The sequence below is a fragment of the Scyliorhinus torazame genome, chromosome 8 (genome assembly GCF_047496885.1).
Source record: "Scyliorhinus torazame isolate Kashiwa2021f chromosome 8, sScyTor2.1, whole genome shotgun sequence".
NCBI lineage: Eukaryota > Metazoa > Chordata > Chondrichthyes > Carcharhiniformes > Scyliorhinidae > Scyliorhinus > Scyliorhinus torazame.
Genome location: NC_092714.1, coordinates 111428134 through 111447188, shown reverse-complemented (window position 1 = coordinate 111447188; position 19055 = coordinate 111428134). Strand labels below are relative to the sequence as shown.

At 47.4% G+C, this 19055-nt stretch overlaps 1 protein-coding gene across 3 annotated transcripts in view; it reads left to right on the top strand.

The window, feature by feature from the left end:
* The window catches only part of map3k7cl (map3k7 C-terminal like), a 203827-nt gene extending 185109 nt beyond the window's left edge, over positions 1–18718 (top strand). For all 3 annotated transcript variants that reach the window (XM_072514027.1, XM_072514026.1, XM_072514025.1), the window contains one exon: positions 17468–18718. In XM_072514027.1, coding sequence (XP_072370128.1) covers positions 17468–17648 — 181 coding nt within the window. In that variant the 3' untranslated portion in view covers positions 17649–18718. The remainder of the gene's footprint in view (positions 1–17467) is intronic.
* The last annotated feature ends 337 nt before the right edge of the window (positions 18719–19055 follow it).

The following is a 19055-nucleotide window of genomic DNA, read 5'->3' as shown; positions in this document are numbered from 1 at the left end:
TCACATTGTCTGTGTGCTGGCCGCAGGATTCTATCTTCCCGCTGATTGTCAATGGGATTTCCCATTGAAACCACCACGCAGAACTCCCTGGTGGGGCCGTAGTGCCGGCAGGAAAATTGAATTGCAATGACTGGAGAATTCCAGCCTTAATCTTTTATGAAATGAAATGAAATGAAAATCGCTTATTGTCACAAGTAGGCTTCAAATGAAGTTACCGTGAAAAGCACCTAGTCGCCACATTCTGGCGCCTGTTCGGGGAGGCTAGTACAGGAATTGAACCGTGCTGCTGGCCCGCCTTGGTCTGCTTTAAAAGCCAGCTCTTTAGCCCTGTGCTAAACCATCCCCATTTTAAGAGATAATGTTACTCTGTATCATATCCATGTATTCGTGACAACTATCCTTTTAGGCAAACATTGTCTGGACTCAAAACAATTACTTATGTTAGATTCCCATGATATTGCAAGTAAGAGGACGCGATTGAACAGAAACATTTCTAAGTGTTATTTTGGCCTCGCGTGAAGGTGGGCTGTTTCTTGGCGGCCGCGTTGGCGAGGTCTCGTACTTCGTATCGAAAATGAGCTCCCATGAGCTTCTTCCCATAACTGGCTGTCTCACTGCCTGATTCGCCGGACCCATGCCTCAGCGTAGCGCCGCTAGTGAGGGGGAGTGACTTTTAAACGCTCCCTCACCAGTCAGCACACAAGTATGGCAGCGCACAGACCTGCTCGTCGCTTTGGCGAGGCCGACCAGACCAGGCTTCTTGATGCCATCAATGTGAGATGGGGCACCCAGTTCCCCCAAGCGGGTCAGAGAACCAGCAGCAGAGCCACTATTGCAACCTGGGAGGCATTTGCAGCAGCTGTCAGTTTGGGCAGCATGACCAGGAGGACCACTGCCCAATGATGGAAGGAGACCGACGACCTCAACTGAGCTGCAGAGATAAGTGACCACCTCTCTCCTGGCACAAGTTGCACCTGCCATCTCTCATATTCCCAAACCGCCCCTACGCTACAAATCACTGGCTGACACCTCGCACCCTCCCTACATCCAATCTTCGTGCTTGCTCCTCAGAACCCACTAGCACCCACTAGCACAACCCATTCATGCCCAGGTGCCACTCATGCCACCTGCTATTGACCCCCCCCCCTCGACCTATCAAGCGTGCCGGTCACAATGCTCTCTCTTTGTCCCCGCAGGAGGAGATAGCCCATAATAAGCGGGAAAGGGCCATGGTGGGGGCGGGGTACCAGAGGTCCGATCTAACACCCTAGGAGGAACGTGCCCTGGAAATCGCGGGGTTGTCAGAGGAGAGAGCAATCACTGACGGCGAGGTTGGCCTGTGCCAGAGAGGTGAAGATTCATTGCCCTTTCACCCAGATAATCTGTCTCAAGTGAGTTGATCATGTCAGACAAAATGGTCCTTCCCTCTTACTAAACACATGTCCATTGTCTCGCAGGACCTCCATCTGATGCGGCCGGACCATACGGATTCTTTCCCTCCCGCTACCCAAGAGACCACCTTGGAGGAGAGCACCGAGGAGACCACCATCAAAGCATCACAGCTGTAACCCCCACCTTCCACCGGCGCAGCAACACACACCTTGGTGGGCAACATTACTCGAGAAGCTTCTGGGGCACAACCACACAGTTGCCGATGCACATCAGGTGGATTCGGAACATCTAAAGGAGTCAGCAGTTGGAGGTCTGCTGGATCCCAGGACTCAGCTGGACCCCAGCCAGATGCCGAGCCTCTGGACAAGGTTCTCCCAGAGCTGATGCAGAGGATAGGACATAGCCATGAGACTGAGGAGGGGATGTCAGTGACATTCTAGTGAGCGCCTAGCCGATTGGAGGAGTCCCAAAGGCTATGGGCGCAGGAGATGTGTGGCACCGAGGACAACACTGCTAGGGTGGTGACTGCAGTGGAAAAGCTGGAGCACCATGTCTGCGACTTGAGTTGTGGGTGTCCAAGGCATGACTCAGTCTGTGATGACTATGACTGAGAGCCTCGACATCATGTTCCAGTGGTCACTGAGGGACATGTCCCAGACACAGGTGACCATTGCCGGGACACTGCAGAGCATGGCCCAGTCACTGAGCAGCATCACTGAGGGTGTCGAAACCGCGGTGCAGACAATGGGGAGCTGCCAGGACTGGGCAGTGCCAGATGACTCAGTGGCCTCTGGAGCTCACTCCAGCTGCCTCTGTTCCATGGAGTCCCCCAGGATCCTACGGACACCATCAGGGAGGAGGAAGTGCTGGAGGCCAACCCAAATCCTCCGGTTCCAGGCCCCCCAGAGGACATCCGACAAGGGAATCAAAGGCCGCAGACCACAGAAAAGAGCAGGCTGCCTCCACCTCTGATGTGTAGCCTGGGGCACACCTAGCCGTAGTACTAGACCATGAAAGATCAAGAAGAGTGAGGAGCACTGAATGGACACTGAAGGGGGGGGGGGGGGGTCACTCTCTGTAGCTAGGGGGAACTGGAAATGTTAAATGTTCACTATTAAAACATATTACACCTATACATGAGCAGCCTCTGTCAAGTTAATTTTCATAGCAGGCTTGCCTGCACCCCTACCCCTCTGTTTTGTCCATTCCGCCCAGCCCCTGGGCACAGTGGTCCATGATCAAACACCCCCAACGCAGACCCCGTTCAGAGGAAGGGCAGCACGGTAATACCGTGGTTAGCACTGTTGCTTCACAGCTCCAGGGTCCCAGGCTCGATTCCCGGCTTGGATCACTGTCTGTGGGGAGTCTGTTCTCCCTGTGTCTGCTTGGGTTTCCCCTGGGTGCTCCGGTTTCCTCCCACAAGTCCCGAAAGACGCGCTGTTAGATAATTTGGACATTCTGAATTCTCCCTCTGTGTACCTGAGTGTGGCGACTAGGGGCTTTTCACAGTAACTTCATTGCAGTGTTAATGTAAGCCTACTTTGACAATAAAGATTATTAAGATAATTAAGATTAAGGATGGGTGTGTTCGCTGTCAACAGAAAGACAGGAATCTTTGGCATAAACTGAGGAGCACCAGGTTGTGGAGGGCACAGCAGACCACCACAAAGCAGGACATCCTCTGGGGGGGTGTACTGCAGTGCACCATCAGAGCAGCCTAGGCATTGGAGCCACATTTTCAACAGTCCGATGCACCGCTCAATGACAGCACAGGTGGCAACATGGGTCTCATTATATCAGGTCTCCACCTCAGCAGGGGCAGCATGGTGGCACAGTAGTTAGCGCTGCTGCTTCACGGCACCGAGGACCCGGGTTCAATCACAGACCCGGGTCACTGTCCTTGTGGAGTTTGCACATTCTCCCCGTGTTTGCATGGGTCTCAATCCCACTACACAACGATGTACAGGGAAGGTGGACTGGCCATGCTAAATTGCCCCTTAATTGGAAAAAAAGAATTGGGTACTCTAAATTTATTTTAAAAACGGTCTCCACCTTGGTTTCCATCCTCCGCACTGGCGTCACCATCCAGGACCTCAGCAGGTAGACCTTGTAACCCCAAGAGTAAACCCCTCATCCTGGGGTAGTCCTCGAAGACACTGGGCATCTTGAAGTACTCCAGGATGTAGCTGTCATGCCTGCTCCCTGGGAAGCGGTCACACACTTGCATGATCCTGAGGCAGTAGTCGCACACGAATTAAACATTGAGGGAGTGGAACAACTTCCTGTTAGTGAAGGGCACTCCCTGATGCCCCAGTGCGTGCAAGGCGACATGCATGTCATCAATTACCCCCTGGACCTGTGGCATCACGACGATGGCAGAGAATCCTGCAGCCCGGGCATCTTGGTGGGCCTGGTCCAGCTCAAAGTTGATAAAGCCTGATGCCTGGACATGCAGGGTACCAGTGACTGCCTGGATGCACTTGTGGGCTGTAGCTTGTAATATGCCACGCAAGTCCCCTCCCGAGCCCTGGAATGATCCGGTTGCATAAAAGTTCAGGGCTGCAGTGAACTTCACGGCCACTGGGGGTGGGTGTCGGAGTCTCCTGCGGCGCATGCTGTCCATCATCTCATCAAAAGTCCAACGAAGCCTGTACACCTTGGGCCGTCGCTGGCCTCCCCCTCTGGGTTACTCGTCGCCCAATGGGCGGCCGGGTCTTCAGGATATTCGTAATTTCATAAGATATAGGAACAGAATAAGGCCATTTGATCTGATCAATGTTTGATCAGAAACTTTAACCTACATAGAGGCAGTTTGTGAACTGGTATAACACTATAGGATGAGCAATTACTACCCTTTCATGTAATATCTCACATCTGAGCTTGCACAAGATGCATTCCTCTCAAAGGCAGATAATAAAGCCTTTTGTCATTCTCATTCCAAGTTCATAAGGTATAGGAGCCAAATTAGGCCATTAGGCCCATCGAGTCTGCTCTGCCATTCGATGATAGCTGATGTCATCCTGGTTTTAACTGTCCTGCCCATTCTCCATAACCCTTCAACCCATTACCAATTAAAAATCTGTCTAACTCCCCCTTAAATTTACTCACTGTCCCAGCATCCACCGCTCTCTGGGGTAGTGAATGCCACAGATTCACAATCCTTTGGGAGAAGTAGTTTCTTCTCAACTCTGTTTTAAATTTGCTGCCTCTTATCCTAAGACTATGAACTCTCATTCTAGAATGCCCCACAACAGGAAGCATGGGGTGCTGCTTCCAACCTGCGTCGGCGCTGCTGCCTTCTCCAAGCATCTGGCCGACTGGGCTGCCACCAGCAATGCGAGGGCAACAACACCAGCCATTTTGGTATCTGTAAGGAGTGGGAAAAGGAGAGAGACCGACAATCAGTTACGGCTTCTATCCCGGGACCCTCAAATCCCCCAAACCACCCGCAACCTTGTCCCGCCTTTTCAGAGTGCCATCCACCGAGACAGTTCAACTGGAGAACCCTGCTCTGCACACTCACCACCGACCACACCAGGAGCCCCGAAACCCAGATCCCAGATCTCTTCGGGAACATTAGAGAAACCATGCTCAGGTGCCCTCCATGATCCACACACTTACTCTTTGGTTACATGAAGATCCTCAGTGCTGAAGCCCTGCTCTTTAATTTATTTATTGGCTGCTGCCTCTATAGTGATGGAGTTTAATTGATGCGTTTTGGTAGATCAAATCCGGGCAGGACCTACTCAGTTAATGATAGGGAGTTGGGGAGAGTTACAGAACAAAGAGATCTAGGAATAGCTCTTTGAAGATGGAAGAAGGCATTCAGCATGCTCGGTATTATTGGTCATAATATTGAATACAGGAGTTGCGGCATCTTGTTGAAGTTGTACAAGACATTAGTAAGACCACACGTGGAATACCTTGTTCAGTTCTGGTCACCCTATTGTAGGAAGGATATTGTTAAACTAGAAAGAGTGCAGAAGAGATTTATGAGGATGCTACCAGGACTTGTTTGAGTTATAAGGAGAGGCTGGATAGACTGGGACTTTTTTCTCTGGAGCGTAGGACGCTCAGGGGTGATCTTATAGAGGTCTATAAAATAATGAGGAGCATCGATAAGATAGATAGTCAACATCGTTTCCCAAAGGTAGAGGAGTCTAGAACTAGAGGGCGTAGGTTTAAGGTGAGAGGGGAGAGATACAAAAGAGACCAGAGGGGACATTTCTTCACACAGAGGGTAGTGAGCATCTAGAATGAGCTGGCAGAGGCATTGGTAGAGGCGGGTATGATTTTGTCTTTTAAAAAGCAGTTAGACAATTACATGGGCAGGGTGGGTATAGAGGGATATCGGCCAAATGCGGGCAAGTGGGACTAGCTTAGTGATAGAAATTGGGCGGCATGGATCAGCTGGGCTGGAGGGCCTGTTTCCATGCTGTAAACATCTATGACACTATGCCCCTATGGTGCTGACACTCCTAGAGTTCAAGCATCAAAGTATTAGCAATAGCCTTCAGCTCTGAAACTAGAGGCTGCTCATAGTCAAAGGATGTTAAAGTGACCTTCAGGCATAGAACCAAGAGCAGGGCTCAGTCCTTGAAGTGTTTGGGAGGACAGACAGCTGCTGCTGTGGTTGCCCCTGTTATGGGTCTCCACAATATTTAAAAACGGCTTGAAGGCCTCACAGACACAAAGCCCTTCACCCACCCAACCCAGGGCCGACCCCTGACCCATAACGTTTGAACCCCCCACCCAAGCCCGACCTCCCTGAGGGGTCTCACCCCTGAGCACTGGGCCAGCAGCTCCAGTACTCTTGAGCTGCATGCCGGGAAATGGAAAGAGCTACTCACCTCTTCAGTTCCCCTCAGTAGCCATTGCACCAGCATCACCTTTTTAAAAATGTTATGGGCCAGGGTTTAGAGAACCCCAAAGTGTATCATGGAGTTCACCTGACCCACAACTTTTAATTAGATTGTGGTTATAGGGAGCACACGGGCCTACCTTACAGGTGTGATGCAACAGAGAGCTAAAGTACTTTTAAATTAAAACAATGTTTATTTATGAAACCAGTTAACACTTTATAAAACCACAGTAAACATCTTAACAACTATCAACACCAATCATCCCACAGATACAATATTCTATAAGTAACCCTTAATCTTTCCTTGCAACATCCATAAGACAAAATACCCTCTTCAACACAGACACCAGGTTTAAATTCTCTACTGAGAGCAGTTGTCACTTTTAAATTAAAAAGTGATTTGAAGACATTCCTTTCATGCAGAAAGAAATTAGAATTACACCTGATTTTGCTGGATGCAGCTCCCAATCTGCAAAACGAAACTAACACACTGTAGCTGCCTGCTCAAAAACGAAAGTGAAAGACAGACAGCCCAGCTCGACCAAACCTCTTACATCACTGCAGCTATCTGACAAACACCCATTTCTTAAAGGTTCACCCACTACAGCTATTTGATAAACACCCATTTCTTAAAGGTACTCTCACATGACAAAAAGGAGTACTAAATGACGCCAGCATGACTTCCCGTTGAGGAGCCAGTTAATTCTCGGGAGGCTGCTGCATTCTTTTTTAAAAATAATCTTTATTGTCACACGTAGGCTTACATTAACACTGCAATGAAGTTACTGTGAAAAGCCCCTAGTCGCCACATTCCATCACCTGTTCGGGTACATAGAGGGAGAATTCAGAATGTCCAATTCACCTGACGGCACGTCTTTCGGGACTTGTGGGAAGAAACCAGAGCACCCAGGGGAAACCCATTCAGGCACAGGGAGAACGTGCAAACGCCACACAGACAGTGAACCAAACCGGGAATCAAAGCTGGGACCCTGGAGCTGTGACGCAACAGTGCTAACCACTGTGCTACTGTGCTGCCATTCAACTTCAATTTCGCTAATGAGATTGAAATGAATGCAAATGAGGGTTAATGATATGCTCACCATTTTTGGGCCGGGGTTTGGAACTCGCCATCGGGAGCGCGCCGGTTAAATTGCAAACTGATTCGCGCCTGGTTTGAATCTCGATTTTGGCCTTTCCCGCTATTTATCTGGCATGCCAGATCTGGCAAGGCACAACGCGGTGGTTAAATCGTGCCCATTATCCTCCTAATGGTTAGAACTTTTTAAATAGAATTATGAAAGTGTACAAGGAGAAGTGTTTTGTATCAGAATTACTTCCCAGTAGAATATGGTTCCTCTTTAACAGTTGACATCTTAGTGTGGCTGTGAGAGAGACCACGTCAATTCAATAGAATCAGAAATGACTGAGCCTTTCACTGATATTAACTGATTAACAAATTAGACTTCCAACTGAACTGTAAGGTCTCCAGAGGAATTGTTGCTGGGAATGACCTCCCTGCGATTTCTCATCAGTTATGTAGCTGGGACATAGAAAATAAATACTTTCTATAAAACATCCTATTTCTTTAAGCATATTAGTGCCGGTCATTGATTTCATTATAAGGGAAATCACCAAGTAGATAAAGCTGCAGAAAACAATCATGTATCAAGTAAGATGATGAGTTGATAGTATGATTTGTTCTAACTACATTAAAATGTATTATTTTAAAACAATCATATACTATAGCTCTCCTGATGGCTCTTTGAGAGGCATATCAGCGTGAGCAAGAGGTCCCAAGTTCAATTCCTGCACTATACTGGGTTGCTGATCTCAATGAGCCAACATTATTAGGCCTTAGTCTTTCTCTTGTTCCCACGCAATAGGTATGAACAAACCTAGTTTATCAAAGTCTCTATTTCTTTTTTTTAAGAAAATATTTTATTGAGGCATTTATAATTTTAACAATTTTACACACATCAAATTTTCAACCAAAAAGAAAAACACAACAATATAACCAACAACCCCCCCCCCCCCCCCCCCCGAGCACAAAACCCCAGGCAACATGACTTACACTAACAGTGCCACCTTCCCCAACCACCCCTCTGTTGATTCTCCTGTCCTTACTAGTCTCTCATGCCTCCCCCCGCTGCTGACAGCTTAATTCTTCTTGAAGACGTCAATGGACGTCTGCCACCTCCGAACAAACCCCTGCAATGACCTTCTCAAGGCAAATTTAATTTTCTCGAGTCTGAGAAACCCCGCCATGTCGCTAACCCACACCCCTGACTTCAGGGGCTCTGAGTCCCTCCAACCTAGTATGATCCGTCTCCGGGCCACCAGGGAGGCAAATGGCATGACATTGGCCTCTCTCACCCCCTGGGCTCATGGGTCTTCCAACACTCCAAAGTTTGACACCTGTGGACTCGGCACCACCTTTATTTGTAAGACCTCTGACATGACGTCAGCAAATCCCTGCCAGAAACCCCTCAGCCTCGGACATGCCCAAAACATATGGACACAATTAGCAGGCCCCCCCCCGCACAGTGCCCTCACCTATCCTCCACCTCCTCAAAGAACCTGCTCATCCGGAGCACAGTCATGTGTGCCCTGTGGACCACCTTAAACTGTATCAGGCTGAGCCTGGCACACGACAAGGATGCATTAACTCTCCTCAGGGCCTCTTCCCAAAACCCGCCCTCCGACTCCCCACCCAGCTCTTCTTCCCGCTTTCTCTTCACCTCCCCTATTAGGGCCCCCTCCCACTCCATCAGCTCCTTATAGATCTCTGAGACCTTCCCTTCTCCCACTTCTGTTTTCGACACCACCTTATCCCCCTGGGGGAGGGGTGGGGCGGGGCGAGGCGGGGGGTGCAGGTCGAAAACTGCCTCTGCACAAAATCCCTCACTTGCAGATACCAAAACCCATTCCCCCCCGGCAACTCAAACTCCTCATCCAGCTCCTCCAAGCTCGGAAAACCCTCATCAATAAATAGATCTCCAAATCTCTTGATCCCCGCCCGCTGCCATCTCCGAAACCCCTCGTCCAGCCCCCCGCCCCCCTCCCGGAGTGAGCCGGTGGTTATCACATATCAGTGCCCAGACCAATCCCCCCCCTCTAACCCCATATGCTGCCTCCACTGTCCCCAAGCCCTCAGGGCTGCCACCACTACCGGGCTTGTGGAGTACCGAGCCGGCGAGAACGGTAGAGGTGCCGTTAACAGTGCCCCCAAAAGCCTCTATTTCTTATACATATATGTTTTCTATGAAAGTCCTCTCATTAAAAAAACGTACTTAAGTCTTATCTTTTTGTCATTTTTAATGGGAGGAATGATGCTGGTTTCTCACACACACACCCTTACCTCTCTTTCAAACACACAGACTCATAGATACACACACTCTCTCATTCTCACCTCTCTCTCACACGCACACTTCTCCTACTCTCATCTTTCTTAGACACACATTCGATTTCATCTCTCTCCCACGCACACTCTCACATTCACTCTCACCTCTCTCACATTTTCTCACTCTCATTTCACACACACACACTCACCTCTCCCTCAGGTACACAGACTCAGACACACACACACTCTTTCACTCACTCTCATTTCTCTCATGCACACTCCCACTTGATCGCATAGAATCATAGAAGTTTACAGCATGGAAACAGGCCCTTCGGCCCAACCAGTCCATGCCGCCCAGTTTTTACCATTAAGCTAGTCCCAGTTGCCCGCACTTGGCCCATAACCCTCTATACCCATCTTACCCATGTAACTATCTAAATGCTTTTTAAAAGACACAATTGTACCCGCCTCTACTACTACCTCTGGCAGCACATTCCAGACACTCACTACCCTCTGAGTGAAGAAATTGCCCCTCTGGGCCCTTCTGAATCTCTCCCCTCTCACCTTAAACCTATGCCCTCTAGTTTTAGACTCCCCTACCTTTGGGAAAAGATGTTGACTATCTACCTTATCTATGCCCCTCATTATTTTATAGACCTCTATAAGATCACCCCTCAGCCTCCTACGCTCCAGGGAAAAAAGTCCCAGTCTATCCAGCCTCTCCTTATAACTCAAACCATCAAGTCCCGGTAACATCCTAGTAAATCTTTTCTGCACTCTTTCTAGTTTAATAATATCCTTTCTATAATAGGGTGACCAGAACTGCACACAGTATTCCAAGTGTGGCCGTACCAATGTCTTGTACAACTTCAACAAGACGTCCCAACTCCTGTATTCAATGTTCTGACCAATGAAACCAAGCATGCCGAATGCCTTCTTCACCACCCTGTCCACCTGCGACTCCACCTTCAAGGAGCTATGAACCTGTATCTATCTCTCTCTCACACGCACACTCTAACCTCTCTCCCAGACACAAACACACTCTCTCATTCTCATCTCTCTCCCACACACACTCTCTCACTCTAATCTCTCTTTCACAGACACACTCTTACTCACATCTATCTCTCTCTCACACACACACACTCCAACCTCTCTCTCAGACACATAGACACACATTCTCTCACTCTCATCTCTCTTTCCCGCACTCACTGTCTCACTCTAATCTCGCTCCCCCACACACACACACTCTCACTTTTCTTAAACACACTCTCATCTCTCTCTCACACACACATTCTCACCTCTGTCTCACACACACATTCTCACCTCTGTCTCACACACACATTCTCATCTCTCTCTACACACATTCTCACCTCTCTCTCAGTCACACACACATTCTCACCCTCATCTCTCTCACACATGCACATTAGGTGAAACCTTCTGGGCCTGTTTGCCGTGGGCGCAAATCCCATTGCAGCTACCAACTCCCATGAGAGAACCACAACAGGATTTGGCGAGCGCGGTCCCGGCGAATCAGCTGGCGAGCCGGCATTCAGGGTGGAAAGCATTGAATCGCGTTGCCGGACTTGCTGGGCCGAGCGCTGGGAAACACGTGGTAATTCCCGCTCACTACAGCACTTAGAAATCTTTCCGGAGAATCGCACCCAATGTTTAATTTTGATTATGAATAAGTGGCGAGATTTCTTATCAATATTGATCTTGTTCATGGGCAAATTATCAAAGTTCGAGAATATCAGAAATTGCAAGTGTATTATCTATGCTTCTGAACTACCTTGTGCCCTGCAATATAAACTACAATAATAAATTTACTATTTATGCAAATATTCAATCTTTGAATAAACAGAACTGAGCACTTCAAATAATAAATGGACACCTCGCATTGCACCGCCTAATGCATTATCTATATGGACAGTTCAGAAAAATGAATGAAGCAGCATGACTCAGTAGTTACAGGCTTATCTTAGGACAAATATTTACCACAATGTGTTGCAGTGGTATTTTCAAGGGCATCAATCAGGAAACAAGCAACAAAAGTGCTTTCTTCTCAGATATTTGGTGACTATTCCAGCCTTTTGCAACAATGAGATAATTGCACCAACTGAACGTTGAACTTTGTACTTTTTAATTTGAGCGTTTACATTCAGATGCTTGGTTTTCCACATCAATCAATGTGTGGTTTCTTTTCTGTTTCTAGGTGTCTTTAGAGTCTCAAAACATTTCAATTGCTGCAGCGTGAACCAGTTTATACTAGTTGTAAAATGTTGCCAACACCGTGCATATTCCACAATGGGGAATGAGGATTGTTTATGTGGCTTTAATTCTTGAAGCAAACAGAGTGACCAAAGTGGACATGAAGCGCCCGATCCACTGGCTGCGTTGCACTCTCCCTTGAGGGTGGTGTGGCCAGTGAATGCCGGATGAGCCCTCTCGCGGGCTTCCGGGTCGTCATCACACCTTGCGGGATCCACCCAAGTCCTGTGAGACGTCGGAGTCAGAATCCCACCCACAAGGGGCGGGACCAATCAGCACGCGTAAAAGCCGGTTTTAAACCGACTTCAATGAACTTACCAGCATCCACCAGCCTCCCTCGATTCTGCAGCCTCCCCAGGGAGGTTGCAGCTGGGCGCCATTCAGCACTGGTTCACACAAAAGGTGGAGGGTGTTGTGTTGGGCGCTCTGGATCCGTGGAACACAAACAGGTCACCAACACTTGAAATAGTGCAACACAATTTTATTGAGTCATTAACAGTTTAACATACTCTCACGGTGGGTTACCATGATACTAGCATTAACTAAAGACCTTTGCCTTGTCCTAACCAGTCGGTGCACTCAGCACATGGTGAATGTCTGTGCTGCAGGCTGTAAGCTCTGTCCTACTAGGAAGCTGCAGCTCGAATGAGTGAGAACTCTGATGCCCCCTGTCTTTATAGTGCGTGTGCTCTAACTGGTGATTGGCTGCGGTGTTGTGTGTTTGATTGGTCCCACTGTGTGTCCATCAGTGTGTGTGTCTGCACCATGATATACTGGTGTATATTATGACAGAGGGGGGCAGGGTTGAATAGTGGGGGTGTGCAGGGAAGGTTAGTAGGGGCTTCTTGGAGTTTGGGGGGAGTGACAAGTGGGGGTCCAGGAAAGGGGGTGCTGTGAGGGGGCTTGGAAGGGCCAGAAGAGAGGGGACGCCCAGGGACGCCGTAGTGGGGTGTCCACACTTGGAGGGGGGGGGTATGGGGTAGTGCCCATGTCTGTGAGCAGTGAGATTGCCCATGGATGGGGGTGTGGGGGACCCACAAGCTCACTGAGAGATCGGAACACCCTTTCAAAATGGCGGCCCGAACTCTGAGTTCAGCTCCCCAGTGCTGAGAAAAATTCTGAGGGCGCGATCATTTTGACACACTGTACTGGAAAAGCATCTCGTCGTGGCGCAGTGTGGCCCGTGAAAGCTGGGAGACCCCACTCTTGGGATCTACCCGCTCACAACGCCTCGCGAGATTTAATGCAATCTCACGAGACGTTGCAAGGGGAATCTTGCCACAATGGGAGCGATCAGTTTTTGGCAAATCTGCATATTGGAGCCAGGCAGTAAACCTCACTCTAATGTGCAGATTCCCAAGGTACTGGAGGCTTTGGGATTTAATCCCTCTGCCTCGGAGACCTCGGGCGAGTGCCGTTTGGTACTGGTCCCCACAAACGGGGACCAGACAGAACAGCACTCATGGGGGTCTCTAAGAGGATCGCAGGCCCCAGCTGCATGCCCTTTGGGCAGGGTGGTGCGCTGGCATTGCCAGGTTACCCTGGCTGTGCCAACCTGGCACCCTGGCAGTGCCACCTTGGTGCCAGCCTGGCATGGGCATAGTGACCAGGTGGCTTTACTAGCTGGCAGGGTCACTGCCAGGGTGTCAGGTTGGCGGTGCCAAGCTGGCATTTTATGGATGCACGTGATCAGGCTCGAGTTGCCTGCTGTGTGTGTTGGTGGGGGGTGCGTTGAGGGCCGGAACCCTCCTATGTTGCATTCAGGCTGGGAGGTCGGGGGATTTTTGGGGGGACCTCGCCGTTTGGGTCGCCATTTAAAAATGGAGTCCTGATCTCACGCTACGATGGGGAGTTCCGGCAAGTGGAGCTCCCCATTGTAAAAAATGGGGCTATGTGCGGCCTCGGCCATGCGTTTCCCGTTTAGGCCCCTTATTCAAAGTGAGTTGCGTTGAATAGCCATGTGTTTCTCGGCACTGCGAGTGCTGGGAAACACGCAGCTAAACGTGCTCGCTCGGGAACTTTGTTCCCTTTTGGGAACAGCACGCCCCAAGTGTGGGCTAAACTGGTGCGAAACTCACTAGGGCCCAAAAATGTGACTAAGTGTCATTAATAGCGGTGGGGAAGTTGCCAGCAGGACCGATGGGAAACTTCCTGAAAAACCTGCCACAAATGAACTTAGAAATATTTTTGGAGAATCGCGCCCAGAGTGTGCTACGACCTGTGGTGGATCAATGCACATATTTGAGAAAGTCATGGATTCAAACCTCTCTTATTTATCTCAGCTGGAACCTCACTACACCACTAAGAGAGTACTGCATTGTTGGAAGTGTTATCTTGCAAATGGGATGTTAACCCAAGGCCGCTTTGCTCAGGTGGATGCAAAAGGTTCTAATCATAATTTGAAGAATATCATGACATTTTTCTGATGTGAATGTCAACATTCCTCCATTAATCAACACCACTAAACAGAGATCACTTGATGATTCATTAATTTATCCACATTTAGGAGCTAGCTGTGTAAAAGAATAACTGTAGTTCGCCTCTCAATCAAAAGCGATACCATTTTAAAAACAAACCATTAATTACAAAATACTTTGGGATGTCCTCAAGGCATGATAACATGCTGTATAAATGCAATTCTTTATTTTTATGGGGGAGTCATATTGTCACTGGACCAGTAATGGGAGACCCAGGGCAAGATAATGAATGGCTTAGATAGGGTGGACATAGGGAAGTTGTTTCCATTAGCAGGGGAGACTAGGACCCGGGGGCACAGCCTTAGAATAAAAGGGAGTCACTTTAGAATAGAGATGAGGAGAAATTTCTTCAGCCAGAGAGTGGTGGGTCTGTGGAATTCATTGCCACAGAGGGCGGTAGAGGCCGGGACGTTGAGTGTCTTTAAGACAGAAGTTGATAAATTCTTGATTTCTCGAGGAATTAAGGGCTATGGAGAGAGAGCGGGTAAATGGAGTTGAAATCAGCCATGATTGAATGGTGGAGTGGACTCGATGGGCCGAATGGCCTTACTTCCGCTCCTATGTCTTATGGTCTTATGGTCGAAGATCTTAGGACATGGGTTCGAATCCCACCATGGCAAATGAATTCAATAAAAATCTGGAATTAAAAGTCTAATGATGACCATGAAACCATTATTGTAAAAATCCATCTGGTTCACTAATGTCCTTTAGGGAAGGAAATCTGCCATCCTTACCTGGTCTGGCCTACAGGTGACCCCAGACCCACAGCAATGTGGGTGACTCTCAAATGCCCTCTGAAATGGGACAGGCAATACATGTTGGCCCATCCAGCGATGCCTACGTCCTGTAAAAATGATTTTTGAATGTAATATTTTTCCCTTATGATGGTTTTCCGTAGTAAACCAGCAGCCTGTTGGATGGATTGGCAGGTTAGGTGGATTGGCCATGCAAAATTTCCCCATAGTGTCCAAAAGATTAGGTGGGGTTACTGGGTTACAGGGATAGGGTGGAGGCATGGGCTTAAACAGGGTGCTCTTTCCAAGGGCCGGTGCAGACTCGATGGGTTGAATGACCTCCATCTGCACTGTAAATTCTATGAGCGTGGCGTTGTGGAACTTGGCATTCTTTCTGAACCATTCTGCTCATAAGTTGTTGATTGGAATTCATAGATCGGAATTTAAGGCTCTTCTTCCGAATAATTGAGACTTGGATCCAAACTTTAACCTGCCGAGTGGGCAGCATTGCATCATTAGAGCTCCCTGTGTAGTCTTGTTTCTTAAAGAGTGTTTAAATTCTTGCTTTGGGTTACAAAACTGGAAGTACCAAAAAATACAGCTCTTTCCTTCATCCAGTGGGTTAAGATTTGAATAAAAGTAGAATACTGTGAATGCTGGATGTCTGAAATAAAAACAGAAAATGCTGGGAATATTCAGTTGGGCGATCAGCATATGTGGAGATTAGAAACAAAGTTCAAATTCAAAGTTAATCACCTTTCATCAGAATGCTTTCTGCTGATGTCTTTGTAGTCTTATCTCTCTCCCAAGATGTTACTTGCCCTGCTGAGTGTAGTGATATATATAATCTAAGGAGAGTAAAGGTTTAAGAAGATGATGTTCCTGTATATCAACTGAGTAGTCTTATAAAATGCTGCATCTCTAAGCATTCTGGGAGAAGCTGTTGGAGAAGTTGATGAAGGAGGATAGTGTGAGGTTGAGTTAGAGTGTAGGTTGTATTAGAGAGAGATAATTAATTACTGTAACATAGATTCAAAACTATTATTTGTTAGCTGTCTCAGTAGAATGTGGGAACCATTTCAAGTAGTGTAAAATAAACTAGCTTTGATTTAAACATATAGCTTTATGTTCTTTGTAAACACTATGGGCGCGATTCTCCACTCCCGCGCCGGTTGGGAGAATCGCCTGGGCCGCCAGAATTTCCCGGGATGCAGTCCGCGCCCTCCCTCGATTCTCCCAAGCGGCGGGAATGGCCCGGTTGAGTTTCGCGGGCTGGAGAATCGCCGGAGCCACCCAGAATGGCGGTTCTCCGGCACCTCCGCTATTCTAAGGCCCGGATGGGCCAAGTGGCCAGGCCAAAACGGTGGGTTCCCCCCGGCGCCGTCCACACCTGGTCGCTGCCGTCGTGAGCGGTGCGTTAACGCTGGGGGGGGGCCCTGCGGGGTGGGCGAGGGGGGATCCTGCACCGGGGGGTACCTTAAATGTGGGGTGGCCCACGATCGGTGCCCACCGATCGTCGGGCCGTCCTATCTGAAGGAGGACCTCCTTCCTTCCACGGCCCCGCAAGATCCATCCGCCATCTTCTTGCGCGGTGGATTTAGAGAGGACGGTAACCACGCATGCGCGGATGACGCCTGTTATGCGGCGTCGGCCGCGTCTTCTATGTGGCGCCGCCTTTACGCGGGCGACAAGGCCTGGCGCGTGTAGATGACGCGGCCCCGATCCTGGCCCATTGTCAGGGCCTGAATCGGTCGGGACCGGGGCCGTTTCGCGCTGTCGTGAACCTCGATGGCGTTCATGACGGCGCGGCCACTTCGGCGCGGGAGTGGAGAATCCCGCCCTACAACTTTGGCTATCTTGGAGAACAATACAAGGAATATAACATGATACCAGTAGTGAAAATTCATAACGCTGAGTATTTCCATATTTTCTGTTTTTATTTAATATTTGAACAATTTGTTCAGGTGCAATCCTGCATATAATCTCGTGTTGTATTATAAGTTTGGTAAAAAGTATCCATTGGGTGCCTTGGTTTTCTTTTCCTGTTGAATTGTAGCAAGAAGTTGTCAATCTCAGCAATGCCCAATGATCAGCCCACTTTCATATGTAAGGTGGAATTTTACAACTCAGTCACTAGGGGATCAGAAGGTCCCGCTGAAGTCAGTGAGCATTTGAATGGCTCACCGCATTTTACAACCTTGTTCCCGCCACGACCTGGCCTTAAATTTCCACCCGCAGAGTCAGCAGTTGCTTAATGGTGTCTCTGAACAGTACAAGACAGTGTGATTGTATTTTGTTATGAAGCACATGAGAATATAAGCACATAATAGTGACCAATTATGTGATGTGTTAGAAAATATATTTTTTCGGTATTCATGTTTCTGTTATTTGTCAGAAAACAGCTGATTGCAGAACTTGATCAGGATGAAAAGGATCAACTGAACGCCACCCACCTCACACAGGAATACCAGCAGCTCTCCGAAGAGAACCACTCTCTGACTTCCTGCCATTTACAGTGTCGAGAACAGCTAGAGAAACTTCAGGTGCTACTGCAGCAGCAACAGGGATCTTCCTGACTAGGCAGGCGGTGCTTTATTTATGACAAGCAAAATGCTGGAATAACTGCAGAATCTTCTTTGCAGATTCGCAGAATCAACTGGAAGAATTTGCAATAAGGAGAACAGAAGCCATTTTGGTAGTTCAGTGATATACTGGAAGTTTATTTGCAGCTGTAGCTTTTCCAGATGAGCTTTTCTTTTTATTTGTATACAGTATGTAGCAACATTTCAATTTGCTGGCATCAAAGAATACAACCTGAAAGGGGTTAAGAACCCCAGACGTTGTAACATGCAAATATTAAATGTATTAATGTTCTTGATTTGAACAAATTGAAAACATGAAAAATATTTTTTAAACAAAACATTTGTATAATGGTTAAATAAATGCTGATAAAGTATCCTATGTATCATAACAGAATATTCTGTATACTTAGTTCTTTAAAATTCAAACTTAATTAAAACATTTCAAACATGCAGCTTATTTTAAAATATACAGTGCATGCATTCAACGAAAACGTGAAAGGTGTTTGCTCGAGATTTCAAAAACAATTTTTCAACCCATGAAGGTTTTCTGAGATATATCCCTTTATGTCTTTAGTCCTTTGCAAATTGAAAACTGCAATTCAAATGGGCTAAGCATACAGGACTTTTATATACTTTAAGTTTCAATATTTACTCTTTCAGTCAACTAAGAATACACAAGTGCAAATGGACAATTTATTGAAGTTATAATCTTGTATAATTTTTATACATACATAGTTGAACAGTTTTAATGTTTTAATTCTTTGAGGATACTTGTAGCAATTCTCTACCATGTTTCACAAAGTGTAATCACAATTAGCATTTTATCTATAGAAACAATGATATCTGGAGCAGTTTCATTATTTTCCACTGCTAACAAAATATTCTTTCAATGTATGGAACTTCTCTCTTTCAATTGTTATTAGATGGAAAAGATGTATTGTGAAACCTGCATAGGATGTTAAGTATTCAAATAATTTAATAAGTGATTCAAAATTGGTCTCCAGTGTATCATTTGAAATAGTTGTACAGTTAAGTATAATTTCAATAAAACTTGGGTGACATGACTTTTATGGATAATTTATATTTTTATATATATATACATGTATATTTTCTATATATCAGAAGCCTAGATTTTCCAATTGGTTTCATCCAATAAGCGTTTGTAAATTGGGCCGATCCAACTGGAATTAAGAACAAGATCAGGGACATTGAATCTTTGTGCCTTTAGTACCGTGTCCAATTTCCTGTTATAGAATCACTGCAATGCAGAAGGAGGCCATTCAGCACATTGAGTCTGCACCGACCCTCTGAAACAGTGCCCTACCTAGGCCCAGTACCTATCCTATCCCCGTAACCCAGTAACCCAACCTAACCTTTTGGACACTAAGGGCGCCATTCTCC